The sequence below is a fragment of the Chrysemys picta genome, chromosome 5 (genome assembly GCF_011386835.1).
Source record: "Chrysemys picta bellii isolate R12L10 chromosome 5, ASM1138683v2, whole genome shotgun sequence".
In the NCBI taxonomy this organism is placed as follows: domain Eukaryota; kingdom Metazoa; phylum Chordata; order Testudines; family Emydidae; genus Chrysemys; species Chrysemys picta.
In genome coordinates this window covers 92556944-92582343 of record NC_088795.1, presented here as the reverse complement: position 1 = coordinate 92582343, position 25400 = coordinate 92556944, and the positions used below count along the sequence as shown (strand labels likewise).

The 25400-nt window shown below is 42.6% G+C and overlaps 1 protein-coding gene across 2 annotated transcripts in view; it reads right to left on the bottom strand.

Moving 5' to 3' along the window:
- Nucleotides 1–25400, bottom strand: part of SCFD2 (sec1 family domain containing 2) — a 305085-nt gene that overhangs the window by 86260 nt on the left and 193425 nt on the right. Inside the window, exon 6 of one of the 2 annotated variants that reach the window (XM_042841892.2) lies at nt 8365–11482. The exons of the other annotated variant lie outside the window; for it this stretch is intronic. Coding sequence (XP_042697826.1) covers nt 11373–11482 — 110 coding nt within the window. The 3' untranslated portion in view covers nt 8365–11372. Of the gene's footprint in view, nt 1–8364; nt 11483–25400 lie in introns of those variants that run through there. 2 annotated transcript variants of the gene reach the window in all.

Sequence of the window (25400 nt, the reverse complement as noted above, 5' to 3'; positions counted from 1 at the left end):
ACATTTTTGTGAATTTGTCTTATTCTGTGTCCCCTTAACAGAGAGCAAACCAGTATTTACTAAACACTAAAAATTGAGTCAGATGATATAACAGCTTTGAAGGGAGCATGGTAGGTTGTTAGCTCCTGTAACATTTCTATTCTATTTTAAAATAAACATGAAACTCAATATTAATCTTTCAGGTGGCCTCAAAAATCTCTTAGGCATTATTTAGCATAATGAAAAATTATTCAGAGTAAGGGCTTATTCCTGCCTGTGATAAAAAGGATGAATCTTTCCTAAACCTTCAATTTTTTATGTTGAAACAAGCAGTCACTGACTAGAAACCCTTCACTTAATTATTGGTTTCTCTGCATTCGATCTGTATATAGACAAGTAGTGTTAAGGGCTTGAGTTTGCTTAAGACAGTTATGGAGTGTTGCACGTAGAGTATTGGCAACCCCAACCATTCAAAAGTCATGAGTCAGACTCCAGAAAACATGAGTGGCTTAAAAATTATGGGATTTATAAAGAGTTGTTTCTGCTCAATGAGGAGGACTACACTCAGTGTTGAACTTCACTTGCACCCAGGCCTAGCCTCCACTCACACGTGCGCTGGAGCACAACTACCTTGCACTCTCCACTGTGCGCTCTGCAAGGCTTCGTGGCATCATGCCCTCAGTGTACTTTTTGTACTTGCAAGAAAAGAAACCTTCAAGACTTTTACAGTAAGTAAGATGATCTCTTTCCTCTGTGAGTGGTAAACCTGCAGCTATTCAATTGCACTCCATAAAATGAACCATATGACCACTAGTAAGGAAAAGCATAGCTGTTGTTGGCTACAGCTTAGGATCACCAAGCACCAGACCTTTTAAATCCTTGCGCTGTGACAGCTTAGCCTGTGAACCTCAGACCTGTTCACCAGGTGCGACATTGCCATAACAGATATTAACTCTCCCCTTTAGCCCCACCAAAAAAGTGTTTTGCCAGTGCCTCACTTGACATGGATTAACAGATGCTAATTTCTCTCTTTTTTCTCCCTTCATTCCAGGCCCTGGCATGCTTGCCACCATCTCTCTTTTTTTCCTTTTGGATTTTCTCTCCAACTCTCTCTGTTTTCTACTTTATTTATCTTTACGTTTTGCTTTTACTATTTTTGCTCTTCCTTGGTTTTTGCTCTCTCCCTGCTGTCAGCTCCCACTCTGTAGGGAGGCATTTCTGCAGAACCTCTCTGTTCCATGCTGAATAAGAAACACTAGGGACAAGACTGCAGCCAGGAAGCTCATTTCACCAGCGGCCTCATCCAAATTAGAACCAAGAGCACCCAGTGGTGGCTCTGTGGAACTGAACTGCAAGTGTCCTTTCAGCTCAGCTGAACACCAAGGGAGCACAAAAGAGAAACGTGGGCTGTCTGGCTTCTGTCTGACCCGTACATGTGCAGTGCGCCCCCAGACAGCGACATAAGGGTGGCAGCAGGAACAGGGAGGAAAGGCAAGTGTCTTTCAAGGAGTTGTCTGCAGATGCACTCCCAAAGATGCAGTGAGCACACGATAGATCCAAGATCTCTTAGCTTTCTCTGCCCATATAGTTTCTTTACTCTGCCCATATTCTATCTGCCCCTTGACATGAAGCTATGGTTCCCCAAGGGGGCCCTGCCCCCAATTTGGAAAATACTGCTTTACAAGGTCAAAGTTCATATCTTGTTCATTAGTTAATTTACAGTTGTCGGAAGGGGACAACAAAATTACTGTCAGGAGCAGAGTTCACACCATCTGTTGTTCCTATTATTTGCCTAAAGATCCCAATCAAGTTTTGCAGACCCATTGTGCTAGGCACTATATAAACCAGGGGTCGGCAACCTTTCAGAAGTGGTGTGCCGCGTCTTCATTTATTCACTCTGATTTAAGGTTTCGTGTGCCAGTAACACATTTTAACATTTCTATAAGTCTATAATATATAACTAAACGATTGTGTTTGTAAAGTAAATAAGGTTTTTAAAATGTTTAAGAAGCTTCATTTAAAATTAAATTAAAATGCAGAGCCCCCGGACCGGTGGCCAGGACCTGGGCAGTGTGAGTGCCACTGAAAATCAGCTCGCGTGCCGCCTTTGGTACACGTGCCATAGGTTGCCTACCCCTGATATAGCCACATAGGATGAAATGCCCCTACCCCAAAGAGTTCACTTATGTTTCTTCATGAACGCTTCATCCCTACAAAGTAAGGAATCTATAACCAGATCTCCTTCCCAGGAGTGGCACTAGGGTTTTTCCCGCCCTAGGCGGCAGCGCTCCTCCACAGTAATCGGTGGCAGCTCCTCCTCTGAAGCGGTGTTCTCGGCGGCGGAGGTCCTTCTGCTCCGGGTCTTCGGGGCACTTCGGCGGTGGTCCTGGAGCAAGTGAAGGACCCGCCGCCGAATTTCCGCCAAAGACCCGGAGTGGAAGAAGCCCCTCGCCACAGAAATTCTGCAGAGGGCGACAAAATGCCGCCCCCCACATCCTGCCACCCTAGGCGACTGCCTAGGGTTGCATAGTGGAAGCACCGGCCCTGCTCCTTCCTGATTTGCCTGGTTGCCTGCCTTTCACACTATTGTATGCAGTGTTGCTGTAGCCATGTCGGTCCCAGGATATTAGAGAGACAAGGTGGCTGAGGTAATATATTTACTCGACCAACTTCTTTGGTGAAAGAGAAACTTTTGAGCTAAGAATGTAGCTCAAAAGCTTGTCTCTCTCACCAACAGAAGTTGGTCCAGTAAAAGATATTACCTCACCCACCTTATCTTTCACACTGTCTTTTCATACACTTGTGTCCATTAGATAAGGGATCTGATCTTGTTCCTACTGAAATCAATGGGAGTTTTGCCATTCACTTCAGTGGTAGCTGGATCAGGGCCAAAATGTATTCCCCTTAAGACATTTCCAAACAATACTTCTTTAATAAGGTGACAAGCCTGAGGGGTCTTAATTTATCTTCTAGCCCTCTTCTGTCTATCTCCAGAGTCTATGGATTGTATAGTGTGGGCAGGAAGTGTGTGAACAGAAGGCCCTTAATCATAAAAAGTACTCTTCTTCACTAGTATATTTTTTCTCAAAGGGAGTTTGTTACTAATTCCTTTGGGAATAAAAATGGAAAAATTAAAGAAGGTAACATAAGTTAGGAAAAGATAATTCTCTAGTATATTAGAATTAGAAGTACCATTAGTCTAGCTTCAGAGGGAAAAACTCACTAGGATACTGGCACTATGTTAATTTATTTATTATACTGGATCGGAATGTGATATAAGATAGATGGGTAAATCTAGCAATATTTTTCAAATCTTTAAGAAGTTTCTCATCAGAAGAAAGTAAACAAGAGGAAGGGGGATCCTATTTATTATAGTAAATACACAGTTCAACAAGTCAAAAATAATCATGATTGATTCTTAAGTATTATCCTGGACTTCCAAATGAATACTTTGGTTCCCTTTTAATTAGAGAATTGGATAGTTACAGTGTTCTATAAAGAGAAGCCATACTTAGACATTTAGTTTTTAGCCACAGAATGAAATTCAGCAACAACGCACATGCTCAGGACTTGCATATGGCACTTGGTAAATGATGAAATGACTATAGGAGACTATGAGTCTGACTCAGAACTCCAAAACAAGACAATGTTCAATCTCCCTCTTGTAAATAAAGCCCTTGTGATTGAAAGTTTGGCATGAAAGAAAATATACTTATAAAAGTGAAAAGCAACTCAACTTATATAATACTAACTGACATGCATTATCCTAAATAGCACACTTCTCAGATTCCCATGTAATATAGGTCAGTTACATTAATCTTTCACACAAGTTAGAGAGGACTGCCATTCTGACTTTACAAAATTCATAAACATCTTAGGCAACTTGACAATTACACTGAGGGGGTGACAGCCTTAGAAATGGTTAAACACAAAAACAACAGGAAGTAGTGCTGAGAAGGAAGTGCAACTTAAATATATTCTTTTTTTCATGAAACAGGTAAATAAATGAATAAATACAATATGCAAGATGCACATAATGTTAGAGCAGCCTCTGGAAGAATTAAAATGGCTCTAATGTAATGAAAACTACAGCATATGTTTCTCAGCCTTCTCCTACTAGATATTTCTCAAGATGGTTTACAAGGCAATTAAATAAACAACAATGATGTCTTTGAGTCCCAATGGCTTCTTTAAGTAGTTTTGCTCGTGATGTTATTGGACTACCATAACATAGTAAAGTTTGCAGGAAAAATGCTAAAACATTTTACTAACTGAATAGTGAAATAGCATGCAAACCTTACTAAATATAAGTGTTACCGACACTCTAGGGATGCTAGTGGTTCCTGACATTTCATAACACATTCCAATAAAATAAGAAATGCAGTTGCAATACCCAAACAGGCAAAACACAATTGCATGTTCAAAACAGAGAAACAGAGGGATGTACTACCATATGGGGATTAGAGTTTGCAATTTAACTTTGGCCGCTTGGGAAAATTTCAGGAACAACACTGGTGGGCTCCAGCATTGGAGAGCAACGGTGGGAGAAAATAATATTTTCAAAACAAACGTGTTTAGGGGTTGTACAATATAGCAGCCATGAGTTGAATTCTGGGCATTTTTGTTCAACATTTACATTGCTACCCTATAAAAACAAACATCTTTTAAATAATAGCAAATGACACTGCATTTGTCAACAGGGTTTTAATAGAGACTTTTCTTCTGGTTAAAATTCACTCAAGCACAGAAGGACTAAGGTCCACTGCCTTAACTAAGAGTTGCCGTGAGACTGCACAAGTAGGAGAATGACCGTATGCACACTGCAGATGGGGATTCCACACCAGAGTAATATAGGACAGCATAGGAAAGGCTGTTTGAGATGGACTGGGGGAGAACCCCGGAATCTGTGCCAGCATTATGGACCTTATGCTGGAATAGTGACTCTGGAGGGCTATGTTGCAGCCTCATGGCCAGCATACAACCTGGAGGGGTGGATTTATTCCCACAATCCCCATGGCACACTCTGGACACAGCCAGAGTAATCAGAGTAGGTGCATGTATAATCAGAGTAGTGCATGTATGTTTTTCATCCAGTGGGTCCCGTGATGTAGTGAATTGGCCACAAGACAGCAAGAAATCCATTCCTAAACTCTAATCCCAGCTGTGTTGTGCTATTAATTCGCTGTGTGTGGCCTTAGGCAAGTCAATTAACCTCTCTGTCAACGTCTCCATCTGTAAAATGAAGATAGTATTTGTCTGCCTCACAGAAGTGTTATGAGCATAAAGTACCTAATGTTTGTACTACACCTTGAAGATGAAAATATTACAGGCCTAACTCTCTTTGCACCAACACGCCTTTATACTACCCAGAACAGTGTAAAGAGGCCTTAGTGTAAATGAGAATCAGATTCTATGTGTTAAGCATTAATATTAGAGAGGTGTTTACCAAACATAATCTTTTACTCCTTTGTGGAAAGGGTTAGGAATAATGTGGTGGGTTTTTTATTATTATCTATACCACAGTCACTTATTGCTCCATATATAGAGCCCTGAAAATCTGCAGATATCTGCTTTATATCTGTGGATATCCGTAGACCATGTTTGTGGATCGGATGCAGATACAAATTTTATATCCACGCAGGGTTCTATCCATATACATTAGGAGCAAGAGAAAGATGTTGGAAAATTTAAGTCCTCTACTTCATTACCTAGGTTGGATATTAGGAAAAACTATTTCACTAGGAGGGTGGTGAAGCACTGGAATGGGTTACCTGGGGAGGTGGTGGAATCTTCATCCTTTGAGGTTTTTAAGGGCCGGCTTGACAAAGCCCTGGCTGGGATGATTTAGTTGGGGTTGATCCTGCTTTGATCAGGGGGTTGGACTAGATGACCTCCTGAGGTCTCTTTCAACCCTAATCTTCTATGATTCTGGAAAGATAATGGAGCAAATAATTAAACAATCAATTTGCAAACACTTAGAAGATAATGAAAAACTTGAAAAACTTCCTGTCAGGGTAGCCTGGAATAAATTGCCTACGGAGGTTGAGGAATTTCCACCATTGGAGATTTTTAAGAGTAGGTTATCCAAACACCTATCAGGGATGGTCTTGATAATACTTAGTCCTGCCAAAGAGGACCCAGGGAATTACAGACCAACCAGCCTATTTTCAATACCTGTAAAGATACTGGAACAAATAAACAATACATTTGTAAGTACCTAGAGGATAACAGAATTGCAAAGAACAGCCAGCATGGATCTGTCAAGAACAAATCATGCCAAACCAACCTATTTTCCCTCTCTGACCAGGTTATTGGCCTAGTGGATGTAGGGAAACTGTAGACATGCTATATCTTGATTTTAATAAGGCTTTTGCCACAGTCACCTCTCATAAACAAACTTGGGAAATGTGGTTTAGATGAAGTTGCTGTATTGCATAACTGGTTGTATTCAAAGAGTACTTATTTATAGTTCACTGTCAAACTGGCAGGGCATATCTAGTGAGGTCCCACAGAGGTCAGTCCTGGGTCTAGTACCATTCAATATTTTTATTAATGATTTGGATAATGGAGTGCAAAGTATACTTATAAAATTTGCAGATGACATCAAGCTGGGAGGGGTTGCTAGCACTTTGGGGGACAGGATGAGAATTCAAAATGACCTTGATAAATTGGAAGAGAGTTCCGAGGAGAGCAACAAAAAATGATCAAAGGTTTAGAAAACCTGACCTATGAGGAAAGGTTTAAAAAGCTGGGCATGTTTAATCTTGAGAAAAGAAGACGGAAGGGGGATCTGATAACAATCTTCAAATATGTAAAGGACTATTAGAAAGAGGATGGTGATCAGTTGTTCTCCATGTCCACTGACGGTAGGAAAAGAAATGATGGACTTGTAGCAAGCACAATTCAGGTTAGATATTAGGAAAAACTTTCTAATGATATGGGTTGTTAAGATCTGGAATAGGCTTCCACGGGAGTTTGTGGAATCCCATCACTAGAGGCTTTTAAGAGCAGGTTGGATAAACACCTGTCAGGGATGGTCTAGGTTTATTTGGTCCTGCCTCAATGCAGTGGGCTGGACTTGATGACTTCTTGAGATCCCTTCCAGCCCTACATTTCTATGATTCTATGACTGTAACCAGTCTGATACACTTTCTTAGACAGTTTGTAACAGTAGAAGGAAAGGGAAAAGATACACATAGGTAGGTTCTGAGGTTGAAGTCATACAGAAGAGTAAATAGTTACATTTGAAGAAAAAGAAATGGTGCTGGGAGATCTAGCTGTTGATATGACACCATGCCCATTAGATATACTATTGTTAGGGGAAGTAGTAAAAGCTGATGCTGTTTCACTAAATATAAAGGCTCGTTTTAAATGTTTAAACACGATCAGACCCTCTGGCAACGAAACAGAAATGATTTTTAACTTGTGTGTATTTCATTACAATACATAACTATTCTACGTGCTTGTATAAGCCATGTGCCAATATACATATTACCATTCCACTCTCCCCTGTTTTAAACTGAGTACACCATATACCCAGGTTTGTTGACAGCAAAATCCCAGCATGATTTACTACTTTAATTAATCAAGCTCTAAAACATTATTAAAGCAGATGAGAATAAATACTGTAATAAGTCCACCAAGAGATCTGTCTATTCAGACAGCAGAGTTACATGTGTCATGGATGAATTTCTCTGAACAGTCCGTTATATCTAACCACAAGAATGAGGTTAGAACATCCTTAAAAGACCATTCTTTTGGAAAACTATCATCTATCTCTAGACAATGTTTAATAGGCAAATATATTAAGTTAACTCAAGCATAGCTGCTGGAATTAGGGGTGCTGGAAGTGCTGCTGCACCCCCTGGCTTGAAGTGGTTTCCATTATATACAGGGTTTACCATTTACCTCAGCACCCCCATTATAAAAAATTTTCTAGCCAGGGCCGGCTCCAGGCACCAGTGCATCAAGCAGGTACTTGGGGTGGCCAATGGAAAGGGGTGGCATGTCCGGCTCTTCAGCGGCAGGTCCCTCACTCCCTCTTGGAGGGAAGGACCTGCCGACGAAGTGCCGCCGATCGTGGCTTTTTTTTTTTTTATCTCCCCCTGCCGCTTGGAGTGGCAAAAACGCTGGAGCCAGCCATGGTTCCAGGATCTCTGAACTCAGGTCTTTACATTCCTTTTCTAGTGAAGTCAATATTTTATCCTTTTGGTTCTACGTCTAATAACTGCATTTCAGATATCAAAGCAATACACATAAATACCTTCAGGAAAACAAAACTATACCTCAAGATTTCCAGAGCATGTGTTGACGAAAACACCCATGCAGTAATTCAACAGGAACACATTTTACTACAGCACCAGAAGTCTGACCGAATTTTTAACATTTTGAAATAATTTGTGACTTTTTGCATTTCATTTCTCCCAAGATAGAGGAAAGGGGAGGAGAGATGGGCTATAATTTTACATGTTTGCTGTTTTGACAATTAGAACAATTCAGTTTCTATTACCAGAGCAGTATTGTTATGGGCCTTGCTTGTAATAAAACCTTCATACTAAATCTCTGTGCACTTTATGAATTTCACTACATCTTTACATAAAAAATCCTCAGGTTCCTTTAATAATACCAGAAAATAGTTCCAGCTTTCTGCAGCTGCAGAAGTTTGCCCTCCCTAGAGATCTGTGATGGTGCAACTCTGCTTCCAATCAAAACAGTGACATAGTGGACATGATTTACAGTCTAGAGGGGTTAGACTGGGGAACAGTACACTACTGAGCAAATATTAAACAACTATAGAGAATTTTTAAAGCGTAGTCCTTTCTATCTTCACAACAAAAACAAGCCAAAAACAATTTCCTGCCCAAAAGCTAAGGGAAATGGTATTTAAGGTTTCTTTTCCTCTGTTGTCAAGGTTTCAACCAGCAACTTTCACCCATAACTGAGACTGGCTCCTTAAACAACTTTAGCTTTATAATTTTTAATAGAAACCATCTGCACTTTTACACCAAAGGCAATGCAATACTTAGATTGTAACAAGGAACAATATTTATAAGGTCAGCATCAGACTAAAACTGTCTCTCAGGTAGATCTGGCAGAGTTTTCCTGAATGAATTCCTGGGGATTAACTAATAAAGGGAGCAATCAGAAAAGCGAAAGATTTATTTTGAAAGCATCAATTTGGTATGAAGATGACATTTCAATTTCTGCATGCAACCAGAATATCTTTGTAGGCTATTCTTTTCTGTCAGTATTAAAAGCACCAACTCTTTTGTGATTCCTTTCTGTTGTTTGCATTAGATTTGCCTAAAGAAGGGCACATTTGGAAACTATGTACAAAGTCTTCATAAGTTTGATTGTCTAGAACTAAAAAAAGTTTAGAATGGTTTAGACTACAAGTACATATTCAAGAATGACAATATGTGAATAGTCTAATTTACTGTAATATTGCTTTCAGCTCTCAGTATCTGGTAAAGTTTTAGCATCTTAATTTGGTAAGTGTTCCAACCTACTTGGTTTTTTGAATAGCTATCTAGCTACATACATTTGCATTTTGTGAAAGTGAACTCAGTTGTCTTTAACAAAATATATATGTACACAAAAAGATCATACATTGTGTATTTTAACATTGGCTTTATGGACTTCTGCCACTTTCATCTGACTGGAGAAGTGGAAAAATTGCAGCAGCTAAAGGTCAATGTTACAAAACCTTCTCACGCATTCATGCATGGCAATTTAAAAAAAATTGAAATGCTGTTAGCTACAAGAAAACCACAATGATGCTGTAGTGATTCACCACTTGACAGAGATTTCAAGCCACAAATACAAACTGTACATGAAGTCTTTATGAATTGCAGAGTCTAACTATCAAGGGATATGTCTATCAGTGAAATATTAGCAATTGTCACTATTCCTCATTATAAAATTGCAAAGAAATATCCGGTGAAGAAAGAAGCAATATTGAAACTGTTAGTTGCAATTCTAAGTCTAAATATATGGTTAGAATCTAGTATTATCACATGTGTTACATATTAAGTAGAAAGCCTGGGGCTATTTGTCTGGTCTACATTTAATCTGAAGTTCCTTTTATTCTTTTTTCTAAGAAACTAATTTTTAAAAAGATTTTCAGATTTTCCACCTATTTTTCTAACTCTCATGAAGCAGAATCCAATTTCTCCTGTAGAATTATTTAATTTTATTTAGATTTTAGTTTTCAGAGATGAAGCAGTCCTTTCCCAGAATAGATCATGAGTCTATTTCTGTTATACAGTTAAAACACATCTGCATTTATGGAGTTAATTGTCATCTTATTAATTTTACTCAGACTTTTTTTTTTTTTTTTTTTTTAGAGAAACCTAATGAAAACCATGTTTATGTGCTCAAAGGCACAGAGGAAATTCATTACTCCGAGGAATAACACACTCCATAAGTTAAATGAAAGTAATCTTATTTATGACAGGAAGAGGCCTTCACTAGACTGAACTCCACCACACTTGGACTGATACTAGCAGTCTGAAAGAAGCTGCAAGTTCAGGAATCAGTTTCAAATGGAAGCCTCATCACAGCAATAAACACATTTGCAGTTTAGTTTTGAAAACATTCAAAATCCTTAGAAGAGGACATATCCCGCTGTTATAGTCACTAAGCAAATTTACCAAAATGTGTACATCAGCTGAACACAATAATGAAATGGTAAGAATGTAATCATTCCTCCCCCCACTTTAACATAAGCTGCGCTATGTTCCACAGGCTCCTTATGTCAGTATTCACAATGACACATACCTGTGTTGACAGCCAAGCTTCCTCATTATCAGTTGGTCATTAGTACTCAATTTAGTAGCATTGCTAGAATACCCAACTTTCACTACTGCATTGTATACCCTCTTTGGAGTTAACTCATTTTACAATTTTATTTATTTTTAGGTGGGGGGAAGGGACTTGAACCTGTGATTGACTCTGTATGGGTGGACAATCAGTCTGTGTCCCAGCTGTGAACAACACGTTGCAGGACTGGCGCCTTAATTTGTAAAATAAAACTGATTTTTAAAGTCTCAGGAGGCACATACCCTACTCTGCACAACTTTTAAACAGAAGAGCAAAAAGTCTCCCTCAAACAACATTACCCATTGCCCCATCTACCCAGCACCACATTCATAAGCCTAAAAATGAGGTGTGTCTGGCATCTGTTTGCATTTAGGTATGTTTTGCCTTAATTTTAGATTTAAAACAAATTTTATTGGGAAGAAGAAAAACAAAAAGGAGAGTGTGCCTGAAGAGCTATTTCTACAACAACTTCTGAGGAATAAGATACAGTCTGTCTTCCAGAACAAAACAGGAAATGAGATGCTCAGCACCTCTGAAAAATCAGATGCTATGCATGAGCTTTAAAATGCATATTAAATATACTTCAAAACAGTAATTTTATTAATATGAAGTTGTAATGTTTGAGAGACCTCTTGGTGCATCTCGATGTGCTTGCCACTGCTTGGCCTTTTAGCCATTTTGTCTAAAAGAAAGAAAGAAAGAAAGAAAGGGAAAACAACATTTATACTAAGCAGATTTCATTTAGCAGTAAGACATTTTGTCCACAAGGAGGCACTATGTGCTCATAAATAAAAGATGTGCTGACACGTTTTATGAGTTTATTGTCAGTTTTTGCATTCTTGCTGACTTCTGCTAAGGGCTCACCAAAAGAAGTGCGGGCTTATCTAACATCATGAAGGACAGCTGCCTTTGTTGATATGCAGACGTTTGGCCAGTTCAAGTTTAGATGTTTGAGATAATTCCTTATACGAGGCTAAAAAGCTTAATTGTTGCTGTTGTGGATGACCTCCCCTCAAAGAGGCACTAGAGCAAACTTGAAAAATGAGAACATTTAGGTAGAGAAATGTATTTGGCTATACCTTTTCTATATTCCCTTTGCAAATATATCATGTGAGTGTTTGAATAGACACTTTCTTCCCTTGTAATCCCAGTTCTCCTTCTGCTTGATCCCACAGCAAGACTATAATCCTTTGTTTACATCACAGCTGGTTGTCATGGAAATAAATGTGATGTCACAGACTTACCATTATAACCAGTACAGGACCAAATATTAATAAGCAGAAGATGTGAACAGTGCCAGTGATATTTTCCTTGGGCCATAAATAAGCATTGACGAGAAAGAGCAGCAACCTTACAAATATGGATATGAAGAGGTGGTCCCATCCTCTCTGACATTTGCCCATCACAAGTTGCTGGAAGCTGCATGGCATGGTCTAAAATTCCCATGTGAGCAGGGCAAATGGATGGCATGGAGCAACAACACATATGGAGACAGCAGAGTTTTGCAAGATCTGCATCTGGGGATGATGGTGTGGTGAACTGGGAAATTTAGTGCCAGCAAACGTACCTAGGCTACTAAAGGACAGGAGAAACTGCTGTCATAACCTCATGAGCAGCATGATAGATAGCATCAGACACCCATTGAGATAGTGGAACTGCCAGACAAGCTTTTTTTTTTTTTCATAGATTCATAGATTATAGGACTGGAAGGGACCTCGAGAGGTCATCGAGTCCAGTCCCCTGCCCGCATGGCAGGACCAAATACTGTCTAGACCATCCCCGATAGACATTTATCTAACCTACTCTTAAATATCTCCAGAGACGGAGATTCCACAACGTCCCTAGGCAATTTGTTCCAGTGTTTAACCACCCTGACAGTTAGGAACTTTTTCCTAATGTCCAACCTAGACCTCCCTTGCTGCAGTTTAAACCCATTGTTTCTGGTTCTATCCTTAGAGGCTAAGGTGAACAAGTTCTCTCCCTCCTCCTCATGACACCCTTTTAGATACCTGAAAACTGCTATCATGTCCCCTCTCAGTCTTCTCTTTTCCAAACTAAACAAACCCAATTCTTTCAGCCTTCCTTCATAGGTCATGTTCTCAAGACCTTTAATCATTCTTGTTGCTCTTCTTTGGACCCTTTCCAATTTCTCCACATCTTTTTTAAAATGCGGCACCCAGAACTGGACACAATACTCCAGCTGAGGCCTAACCAGAGCAGAGTAGAGCGGAAGAATGACTTCTCGTGTCTTGCTCACAACACACCTGTTAATACATCCCAGAATCATGTTTGCTTTTTTTGCAACAGCATCACACTGTTGACTCATATTTAGCTTGTGGTCCACTATAACCCCTAGATCCCTTTCTGCCGTACTCCTTCCTAGACAGTCTTTTCCCATTCTGTATGTGTGAAATTGATTTTTCCTTCCTAAGTGGAGCACTTTGCATTTGTCTTTGTTAAACTTCATCCTGTTTAACTCAGACCATTTCTCCAATTTGTCCAGATCATTTTGAATTATGACCCTGTCCTCCAAAGTAGTTGCAATCCCTCCCAGTTGCAAGTAGTTGCAATCCCTCCCTCCTTCAGATAGCCAAAAGATGTTCTGCAGAGAGATCTGCAGAGAGCTGCACTCCCTCTTCCAGATTGAAAGCCCTCCGCCACCCCAATGCTCTCATACAGCTCCAGTTTCACCCTGCTCGTGTTAAATGACTTCCATTGGCTCAAACACAGAGGGAGGGGTGGTTCTGCTTCCTTCCTTCCATGATTTTCAAACCTATTTGAATACTCCTGTCAGATTTAAATCCACTCTGTGCTGTGCAGCAAATGTGAGCACAGGCCCCTCTGTTCAGAATTGATAAAGAAATGGAGATTATACAGAATATTTTTCCAAATGTCTGCTTTGGAGGTTTTTAAATCAGCATTTTCCAGTACTTTCAGCTTTGTAAGAGTCAGAGTTGCTCTCTCTCTCACTCTCACACACTTTAATGCTAGGCACCTAAGATAAAATGCTGTAAAGAAAGACATTTCTAGGGAAAAAACGTGAATGCTAAAATAATCTCTAGCTTCTTGTAGTGAGGAGTGGCCTCCCACTGACCCAGAGGGGGAGGGGCCCCTCGCAGAGCCCTGGTGGGCGGAGCCAGGTCGTGCTCATCCTGCCCACCGGAAGTCAGTGGGCGGAACAGGAAGTATAAAAGGCAGGTGTGCAAGCTTAGTTGGGCTGCAGCTGCTGAAGGAGCCAGATGCCTCCTCGTGAACTGGGAGACTGCCACGGATCCCTGCAGTGCTGAGGACTGGCCAACACTGCCGGAGCCACACATTGACCAAGCCAAGGAGGAGTTGCTGGGACTGCCACTGGCCTTCTATCTGGACAATGCAGAGGCTCCCGTACAGACCCAGGTACACCCCGAGGGGAGAGAGGAAGTAGCCTAGGGGTATTAGACACTGTCTTGTTGAGAGATGGCCTGTGACCAGGTCAGTGTGTTGTGGGAGGATCCCTGCTGACCCAGTGGCAGACCCTCTGCCACTGCTAGGGCCCTGGGCTGGGATGCGCTGGAGTTGGGCGGGCCCTCATCCTCCCTGGTGGAAGTACTCCCCCTCTGTAGGCCAGAGGGCCTGCATCCGCCTACAGTCTGCCAAGTGAGGACACTAGGCTCTACTCTTCCCTGAGCCCCCTAGACTGTGTTCTACACTGGCCTAAGCCCGGAGGACTTGTTGCCCCGCTCTGACTAAGGGTCTGGGCTCTGAACTATTTGTTTGCTGCTTGGCTCTGAGTGCAGGCCGAGACCCAGACTCCGTACCACCCAGCCCTAAGGACTCGGCTTACAAACTGTTTATTTGCCGCTTGCCTCCGAGTACAGGTCCAAGCCACTGACCCTTCACTGCCCTGTATGTGGGCTAGAGTCCCTGATTGCCGATCACTCTACTCCAGGGGTGGGCAAACTTTTTGGGCTGAGGGCCACATCTGGGTGGGGAAATTGTATGCAGGGCTGGGGCAGGGGGTTGGGGTGCAGGAGGGGTGTGGGAGGGGGTACTGTGTGCAGGAAGGGGCTCAGGGCAAGGGATTGGGGCAGAGGAGGGGTGTGAGGTGTATGAGGGGGCTCAGGGAAGAGTTGGGGTGCAGGAGGGGTGCGGAGTGCAGGAGGGGGCTGAGGGCAGGGGTGCAGGAGGGGTTTGGGCTCCAGTGCGCTTACCTAAAGTGGCTCCAGGGTGGCAGCGGTGTGCACTGGGGCCAGGGCAGGCTCCCTGCACGCCTGCCCTGTCCCCGGCCCCGCACTGCTCCAGGAAGCGCTGCAGCCCCTGCAGGATGGCGGGGCAGAAGGCTCCGCGTGCGTTGCCCTTGCGGCACCTCCAGGTACCTCCCCCGAAGCTCCCATTGGCCACGGTTCCCTGTTCCCAGCCAATGGGAGCTGTGGGGGGCGGTGACTGGAGGCAAGGACAATGCACAGAGCCCTCTGCCCCCCCCACCCGGGGGCCGCAGGGACGTGGAGCTGGCCGCTTCTGAGAGCCATGCGGGGCCCACAGCGCCACGCGGGGCAATCCCGCGGGCTGGATCCAAAGCCCTGACAGGTCGGATCCAGCCCGTGGGCCTTAGTTTGCCCACCCCTACTGTACCTGGACTGCCCACCAGAGCTACAAGCCGAGAGTGACTCAGCTGATTCCCCAACCATGAGCAACGCCCCGCAACATAGTGAGGTGGAGTGGCCTCCCACTGATGCAGAGGGGGAGGGGCCACCGCTAACCCACTACACTCCTATATAGCACACTTCATCCATAGATCTCAAAAGTACCCTAAAAAGAAGAGTCAGTGTCATTATCCCCATTTTACAGATGGGAAAACTGAGTCATGGCATGGGGAAATCACTTGCTCAATGTCCCATAGCAGGCCAATTGGCAGAGCCAGGAATTGAACCCAGGTCTCCTGAGTCCCCATCCAATGGCTACGAAATCATAAATTTAGGACCTACACTTAGCACTACTGTAACCTGTTCAATATCCAAACATGAAAGTGGACAATGGTCCCAAATGAACACAAGAAGCTAGCCGCAGAGAGATGTCACCTACCCACTGTATTCTCTCACTAAGTTTTGCAGCAGTTGGTCAAAAACATGTCTAAGACATTCTTTTGCTAAAATAATCTAGACTAACTTCAGGACCCAGGAGGGTCTATTTTAAAATAATGATGAATCATCCCCATAAAATCTGACCATTTATATTCATGTAATATTACACAGATACAGCCAAGTAGCAGCTTAGGCCAAAATGTAGGTCTTGTAATAAACTGAATAATGTATATTACAAAATCTAATCTTAGCATATCACATAAAATTACTACAAACAGATGTTTGTATGTAAGTGTTCACTTGGAACAGGGGTGGCCAACCTGAGCCTGAGAAGGAGCCAGAATTTACCAGTGTACATTGCCAAAGACCCACAGTAATATATCAGATCCCCACAGCAGCTCCCCCCACCTGCTTCCAGTGTCTCCCACTCACCAGCAGCCCCACCAATCAGCACCTCCCTGTCCCTCCCTGCACCTCCCAATCAGCTGTTTTGTGGCGTGCAGGATGCTCTGGTCGGGGAGGAGTGAGGGCACGGCAGGCTCAGTGGAGGGGTGGGAAGCGGTGGAGTGGGAGCAAGGCCTATGGCAGAGCCAGGGGTTGAGCAGTGAGCACCCCCCGGCACATTGGAAAGTTGGTGCCTGTAGTTCCATCCCCAGAGTTGATGCCTATACAAGGAGCCACATGTTAACTTCTGAAGAGCCACGTGTGGCTCTGGAGCCACAGGTTGGCCACCCCTGACCTGGAACATTCGTACCTCAAACACTACAACAATATGGGTAGTCAAAGAGTGAAACGGAATATTAAAAAACAAGTCTAGTTTTGCTTCTTGGGCTCCAATCCTGCTATTGGATTTGCATGGACAAACTCCTATACAGATCCAACTGTGGACTGGGGCCCTAGACTGTAAAAACTTTGGGGCAGGAACCTGTCAGGATCCTGACATAGGCAGTTAGGATCAAAGGTCAGAGCAGGGTCAACCCTGAGGCTGAGAATAGGGAAGAGTTTGTAGTCAAGTTCCAGATCAGGGTGGATTCCAAGGATCAGAATCCGAGTTGGGTTTCAGGGTCTGGTTCAGCAGATAAGGTCAAAGCCAGGAGTTCAAGAGCAGAGTTGGTCCTGGTCACAGGTGCCAGCTTATTCCTTTCCACAGGGCTCGACCACCCACAGAGTCGGCACCTATGGTCCTGGTAGCTACAGAAGATCCACACTGTTGCCTGGACACTTCCTGGAACACACATTGGGTTTATATAGGGCACAAGCCAATCAGGAGCCATGAGGCTACTGCATGTCAGCCCCCTTGAGGCAGGACTTCCCGTGGTCTGTGTCTGCAATGGATTGCGGGTAGTGTCGCGTGAGCTGTCTCCTGCAGCTGCTGGGTGGCACCATGGAGGTTTACTGCCTGCCAGCTCTGCAGGCCCAGGTTCAAGAGCTGTGGGGATTTACAGAACTGCATCTACCGTGATAGCCCTAATCCTGCAGAAAGTTCCATTTCGGCAGACCCTCATGCCTACATGGAGTCCCAGCGAAGTCAATGGGGCTCCATAAGGTTCAGTGACTTGCAGGATCTAGGTTTCAGTTTGTAGAGCACATTGGGCCCCTGGTCCCAATCAGGGCCTCTGGGTGCTACCTTAATATTAAATAAGAAATGTCTAAGCGCAGTGAAATGTGTGAAAGGTAAATTAGATTTTCAAATGTGTCCAGTTTTAGTAGAGTTCGCTCTTACCGGTAACACAGGGAAGGATGTAGACTTTTTTCAATCTATTGGGCTGGATTTTTGGCTCCCCATTTGCAGGGGAACGATCTGCCAGCAAAAACAGCTGAGGCAGCTCCACCACATCCGGCACTGGCTATCCCCTTCCTCTGGTGAATGGGGAAGAAGTCATGTCAGGGGTGTCTGTGGGTAGGATGGGGCTTAAGCTCCACTCAGCTGCAGTCAAGAATCTGGCCCACTCACTTTTTTCTTAAACATCCCTTTCAATGTTACTTCTAACTGCAAATTACAAATGCTTCAGAGGTTTCTGTCTCTGACTTCTACAGCCACACAGAGCTCTCATAAGGCGATACCAGCCTGAGTCATTGACACCTTCTTGGGTAGCAATCAAATCGTTCATGCATCAGTAAAGACTTAATCCTGTCTATGGCCAACAATTTGCATTCACAGTATTTTCCTTATAGCTAGACAGGCATTTCCTGAAAATAGATCTCTGTATTATCTATGCTTAAGATCATATATAAACTTCTCAAAGAATATCCTGGAAATATAAATATAACAAAACCAATGCCAGCCTGACCCTACTCATTAATACATGAGCATGTACGGATAGCATATATTCATACAGAACTTGTAGACTATATGTACAATCAAATTAATCTTTGGACTGATAGCATTTGGAACATAATTTACTGCAACGTATATACTGTGGTCTGCTCAGTGCTGTTACTACTACAGAAATACTACCCTATAAAATAAAGGCTGATAAGAGCAGAATGTTTCAACTTCTACTAAATCTAGTTCAACATTCTTGGATACTCAACAGAAATGTGATTAAATTCTGTTGTGTAGCTGTAATTATTTGTGTTTACATTGCAATATGAACAATTATTTCAGTCTTTTGCTAAGAAATGGCTCAGAATAACTTGGGCGGATAGAGGGGAAGGAGAGAGGAACTTGGTACCTTCTCCCAGTCATTGATTTAATTTAGATTAATGAAGTAGATCTTTGGTGGCTGAGCCATAGCATCACTGCCCAGGTCTCTGCAGCTGGTTTCACACCCCTGCTAATTATTACTTGAATGGGATGTGCAGTTCAAAGGTTAAAAGTTCAGTCTCAGAAGCCTCCTTATAATTTGTATTGTCCTGCCAACCAAATAGGAGTGTCACCCCACTGTTTGGTGAGTTAAGATGAAGTATTCTAGTCACACAAGACAAGCATGGGCCATTGTCCATCTGAACCCAATCTTCAATGCCAGGAAATAGCATGCAATCTCCCTTCTATACATGGTCCACTTTAACATGTCTAATAAGAGGCTGCCACCAATTATTTCGAACCAGACCTCTCATTTTTGAGTAGGACTGGTTTCTAGGTACTGTGCCCACATGTTAAAATGTTAAGTCAACCCAAAGGGTATATATTAGTCTCATTTTTCCAGAAGTACTTATTTGAATTACACTATAAAGGCTTTCAACAGATATGCCTGAAACAAAACATTTTCTAAAAAATGTTCAAGTGGCCTTGGGTGGCTGTAAGAAACAATCATTCATAACACCTGCAAAGTTAGGCCCAGGTTTCCTAGTGCTGGAGCAGGGAGGTGTAAATTCTACCTCTCTGCACCAGTAAAAGGCCCCTAAGCGTTACTATTGCTGCTGCCTCCCTCAAGGATTCTGTCAGTTTCATTTTAGTTCTGTTTAGTTTGCAGCTGAGACAGAACTTTACTGGGGCACAGGTAAAAGTGCACTAGACATACTGGGTCAAATCCGGGGGTGATGTAACTTAAACACCAGTAAATTGATATAACTTAAATGCAGAAGGGAATGGAAGGGTGGGCTTGAAAACCACCCAACATAGAGTAAGATTAAATAGAAGGAGGCTATTTCATCTTACAGCTTCTGATCGCCTCCTAATGCTAGCTTTCCCTGCTCCAACCCCAGTTCAACTTCACCCTTTTGTTCCCGTGGCATTATGCCCACTTACAGACACACTTATTAGTGTGTAACTTACACTAGTCTTTACATAACCTCAGGATTTAGACCAATGTGTCTAGTGTTCTTTTACTGCTTCCTATGTTAGGACATTACATTTTTAAAAAGTCTGCCACACTTACAATATTGCCACAATGAGGAGATATTCAGATATTTCTCTGAAAAAATTCACGGTCAAATTCTGCTCTTAGTTACACTTCAACTAGGGTTGCCAGTAGTCAGCACTACTGACCGAGCTGTTAAAAGTCCGGTTGGTGTGGGACTGGCAGGCTCCCTACCCGGCTCCATGCAGCTCCCCAGAAGTGGCGACACGTGCCTCAACTCCTTGACAGAGGGATGGCCAGGGAGGCTCCACGTGCTGCCCCCACCCCGAACACCAGCTCCGCAGCTCTCATTGGCCGGGAACCGTGGCCAAGGAGCTGAGGGACATGTCGCCGCTTGCAGGGAGCCACCCGAGGTGAGTGCCACCTGGAGCCCACACCCTCTCCCTCACTCCACCCCCACACCCCCTCCTGCACCCTTGCCCCAGCCTGAGCCCCCTTCCACACCCAAACTCCCTCCCAGAGCCTGCACACACCCTCCTGAGACCCCGCCTCAGCCCTCTCCTACACCCAAACTCTCTACCAGAGCCCACACCCTGAATCCCCTCCTGCACTCCAACCCCCTGCCCCAGCTCGGAACCCCCTCCCACACTTTGAACCCGTCGGCCCCAGCCTGGAGCTCCCTCCTGCATCCCAAACTCCTCATTCCTGGCCCCACCCCATAGCTTGAACCCCCAGCCGGAGCCCTCACCCCCCCACACACCACAACCCCCTTACCCAGCCCAGATTCCCCCTCCCGCACCCTGAAGCCCTCATTTCTGGCCCCAGCCCAGAGCCCGTACCCCCTCCCATACTCCAACCCCCGGCCTCAGCCCGGTGCCCCCTCCCATACTCTGAGCCCCTTGGCCTCAGCCCGGACCCCCCTTCCATACCCCAACCCTCTCATCCCTGGCCCCACTACAGAGCCCACACCACCAGCCAATGCCCTCACCCCCTCCCGCACTCCAATCCCCTGCCCCAGCCCAGTGAAAATGAGCAAGTGAGTGAGGGTGGGGGAGAGCGAGCGACAGAGGGAGGGGGATGGAGTGAGAAGGGGCGGGACAGGGGACCTTGGAAAAGGGGCTGGGCAAGGGAGTTCGGTTTTGTGCACTTAGAGTTGCCAACATTCTAACTTCCACTGATTTCAGTGAGATTGCATAAGGGTAATTGAGAGCAGATTGTGACCCTCAGAATGTTACCAAGGCCCCCAAAACATGTGTAGCATCTGTGTAAATAAAGTGAAATAGGAGGGATGGGGGCCCATGATGTACCAGGACGTCAAACTTCCCTCAACAGGGCTGTGTATGTAACAAAACATGTGCATTCATGGATATTTTATGCTTGTGTTCCTAAGGATAATATACTTCCCCTGTGCTTCACGAGTTAATATTTATCTCTTGACCAATAAATCTTAATTGCCACCTCTACAAAAGTGAAAGGCCTGCTTACTCTTTATAATAAGTTAGAATTACTGCAAAACAATGGTGGGAGTTTGCAGTATTTCCCAAGCATTCAAATACAGAGCAGCAATTCCTTTAACAAACTATATCAGCTGACAGAAAAACAAATGTTTCTGGACTCTTCAGTATTTTTATTTTTGGGGAAGCAGCGTGGCTTAATGGATTTGGACTTCCCAGAACTAGGTTCTATTCCTGGCTCTGCTATGGCCTGCTGGGTGACTTTGGGCAAATCACTTCACCGCCCCTGCCTCAGTTTTCCTATCTGCAAAATGGGGATAATGATACCTCCTTTGTAAAGTGCTTTGAGATCTACTGATGAAAACTGCTATATAAGATCTAGATACTTTTAAAAATATATTGATTTTTACAATTACTGTACAAGCAGAGTTTGCATATTTTTTGCAAAATAAACTGCAGTTTCCTGTAGCAAATTTTAAAGTCAGGCTAAGCATGTGGTGCTAAATATTCAACTTGTTTCAATTATTTAAAAAATAGTGCCATATTGTGCCATGAATATTTTGTTTCAACATACCCAAGTACAGTATAACATTTAACTTTAAAATATTTAAAACAAAGGGTAAATAATACTTTGTACTTCTTTCAAATCATATTTTAGTCCTTTGCGTGGAGTAAAATATGTTGGAGTAAAAAGTAGGGGATTTTTTTTTCAAAACAATGCATCATTGCTTGAATGTAGTGATAAGAATGTGATTTTAACCAAATATTTGGTGCAGTTTCAGAAACACACAGCATGCGCACACACACACATGTAAGTTCAGTGCAAACTTGTGAGGGTAAATCTACAATGATTTGTTTTGAGGAAGACAGCTGTGTTATAAAGCTTAAAAGAATGCAAACGGACTCAAATATCCTAGCTAAATTCATGCTCACGCACTGTATGGCACAACTCAGAACACATGCACAATTGATGTTTCTCATTTTGATGAAAATGAACATAAAACATTTTTGTAGTAGAATATCTTGCTCCTTCAGTAAAAGAAGAAATCTCTTTCAATAGCCTTCTTATTACTTCAAAACTGTAATCTCTCTCCTTTTACATAAATCAGCACAATCTTGTTTTGCTAAAATAAAATAAACATTGCCAGCAGATGAAATGGATAGCCTGTTCTTTTGCAAGGCCTCCGGTCTTGGCGCTGTGAACAATTAGATAGGAACCAAGTGACACCTTTTGGATAATGGTGCCAAGTCAGCAGATGGAACACATTACAGAACTGGGACAATTCTGTTTAAACAATTGAATGCCAGGATCCCAGAATACAAAATAAAGAGAGGTTAAAGGACAATGCATTAGAAAACATGAATGCTAATGCCACTAGAGATGCTGTTGAGTTTTTCATTTCAAAGCAATTTTGGTGACTGTTGGAAACCCTCCTCACACTTAACTCTTTTGATACAAATATGAAAAGTGTTGTCTGCTGATCATTCCAAAGGATGTTGAGAGTCTGAGTGGATTGCAGAAAAAGATAATGATGGACTAACGTGCTTCACAAAGAAAGTGAAGCAGAAAAGACTAACTTTAAATGATAATATTTAATCACTGCGTGCACTGCAGTGAGCATTTCCAACTCCTATGGATTTCAATGGCAAATGAGGATGCTCAGAGGCAAGATCAGATCCCACAGGAGGGGTTAGATTTATTTCACTTTTTGTTGAGGCGCCTCATACATTAAAAGATGGCCTCTCTCTGCTTTAATGTCCCAATCAGTCCAATAGGGATAGTTAAGCTTTCCAAATATCCTATTTCTCTGATTTGATTTAATTTAATCTCTCATCTTCTCTTTCCAGTAACAGATCTGAATGGGAGTAGTACCTAACATCCAGCCAAGTTGCAATGCTCCATAATTTAGGCAGGAAAGGATGGAATGGTGTGTTTTCCCCTAAGAATAATGTAGTCGGAGCCACTTTCCTACCAAAGCTAGTTAAAATCTCCTGACTAGTGCTGGACAACACTTTCTGGCTGAAACTGTTTTCTGTGAGAAATGCAGATATCGTGACACTGAAATGTCTTGCGAGCTCATGCGAGCTATTTCATCAAATAGTACTGGTAAGAAGAAAAACCTAAAACAATTTCAGAAAAAAACAAAGTGTCTCATTTAAACATTTTGTAAACAAAACATTTTGATTTTTTTGGTTCAAAATTTGGTTCAAAATTATCTTTAATTTTATTAAAACAATAAAGAGAAATGTTATGTGCGACCCCCAACAATTTTTTTGACTTTTCAATTCACTGAAAATCTAAAATAAAAATATGAAACAAATATTTTTGGTTTGAGCTGAAATGGATTTTTTTTTTTTTCAGAATTGCCAGAAAACCAAAACGTCATTACTGGCACAGCTCTAGTCCTGACATTGTACAGGAAAGTGCAAGTTTGAAGGTCCCCAGAGTGAAGCCATACTGCTGCTGGGTCCTAACTTGGCAGATTTCAATTAGTCTTCAATAACAATTATTTAGATTCTAACTGCTGTAACGATTAGTAATACAACTTCTTATTGAGTTGAAATTAGTCATTTAAAAAAAGGTTTTGTTCCAAACATTATAAAGAGCTTAACAATCAGAAGCTTTTAGATTACAAGTTAATGTTTGAAATGTTCTCAAAGCAATTTAAAACTACTCTAAAGCTGGTTTGAAACAAACTCCTCCATCAGGCAGTGGGAATGAAAGCAGAGTCCCTGAAAATGCTCCAGCTGGTTCAGAATGCAGCAGCCTGCCTGATCCAGCATTCTGCTCTTTATCTGTGTTTCATGCGTTGGGCCTGGGCTATCTCCAAGACTTGCTTCTCCCTATGAGCTCAGGCATTACCATGAAAATGGTGGAACTGCACTCACCAAGAGCTAAAGAACTGGCCGATCCTTGGGTGAAGCTCACATTGCAGGCTACAGGGCATTCTCAGTAGCTCCACAATGGCTGTAGGACTCTTAGGCCTGGTCTACACTGGGGAAGGGGGGATCAATCTAAGATACATAACTTCAGCTACGAGAACAGCGTAGCTGAAGTCGACGTATCTTAGATCGACTTAGAATCACTTACTTCGCATCCTCGCGGCGCGGGATCAATGGCCGCCACTCCCCCGTCGACTTTGCTTCCGCCTTTCACCAAGCTGGAGTTCAGCAGTCGACGGGACAGCGATTGGGGATCGATTTATCACGTCTACACTACACGCGATAAATCGATTTCCCCGATAGATCAATCGCTACCCGCCGATCCGGTGGGTAGCGTAGACATACCCTAAGAGTGATAATCACCAGAGATCCTCCCCCAGTCAGGATGAAATGCAAAACCCATCTTTTCAACCTAGATATCTTCCCAAATCAAAACTAAGTCACCATAAGGAATATAAATCTTACTCGCTGAAATCCCAATACTTGAAACATGTTTTGTTGCTTGTTTACTTTATAAAATTCCTACCAGGCAATCAGATATAACAGTATAAATGCTCACAGAGATAGACATATATTGCTGGCTACTTTGTACATGTAAAAAAACCAAGCGGAGCAATGGAAACCTTCTGTTTTCAGGGCTTGCGAGAAACAAACCAATCCTAATGGCAATATTCCCAAATCCCCATGAATCCCACAGATTTTCAGTTTACTGGACATTTCTGGTGCTGCTGTAATGAACCTAAGTTTTGAAGTTAGACATTTCAACAACAACAGAAAAACACTTATCCTCATTCTTATTAACCAAATATTTAGATGAGTTGCTGTACCCCCTGGAAGACCTCTGCATACCCCTGGTTGAGAACCACTGACCTAGGTATTTGCTTAGTTTTACAACAGGCTACATAAAACGCATTAGTGAAGTCAGTACAAACTAAAATTTCATACAATGACTTGTTTATACTGCTCTATATACTGAAATGTAAGCACAATATTTATATTCCAATTGATTTATTTTATAATTATATGGCAGAAATGAGAAAGTAAGCAACTTTTCAATAGTGTGCTGTGATACTGTTGTATTTTTATGTCTGATTTTGGAAGCAAATATTTTAAGGGAGGTGAAATTTGAGGGGTATGCATGACAAATCAGACTCCTGAAAGGGGTACAGTAGTCTGGAAAAGTTGAGAGCCGCTGCTCTAAGCAACACAACTAAAAATGAGAAGCTATCGGTCCAGCAGATACTGTGTAGCAATATGGAACATATTAAAGGGCCTAAAATAATGACTGAAATTATTAATTGGAGATAACGTTGCCAGCCTGTTACGCTCTATTAGAAACACCCAGTCCTAATCACTGGTGTTGATCCTGTTGGGGAATATTAAATATATTCCACTGATTC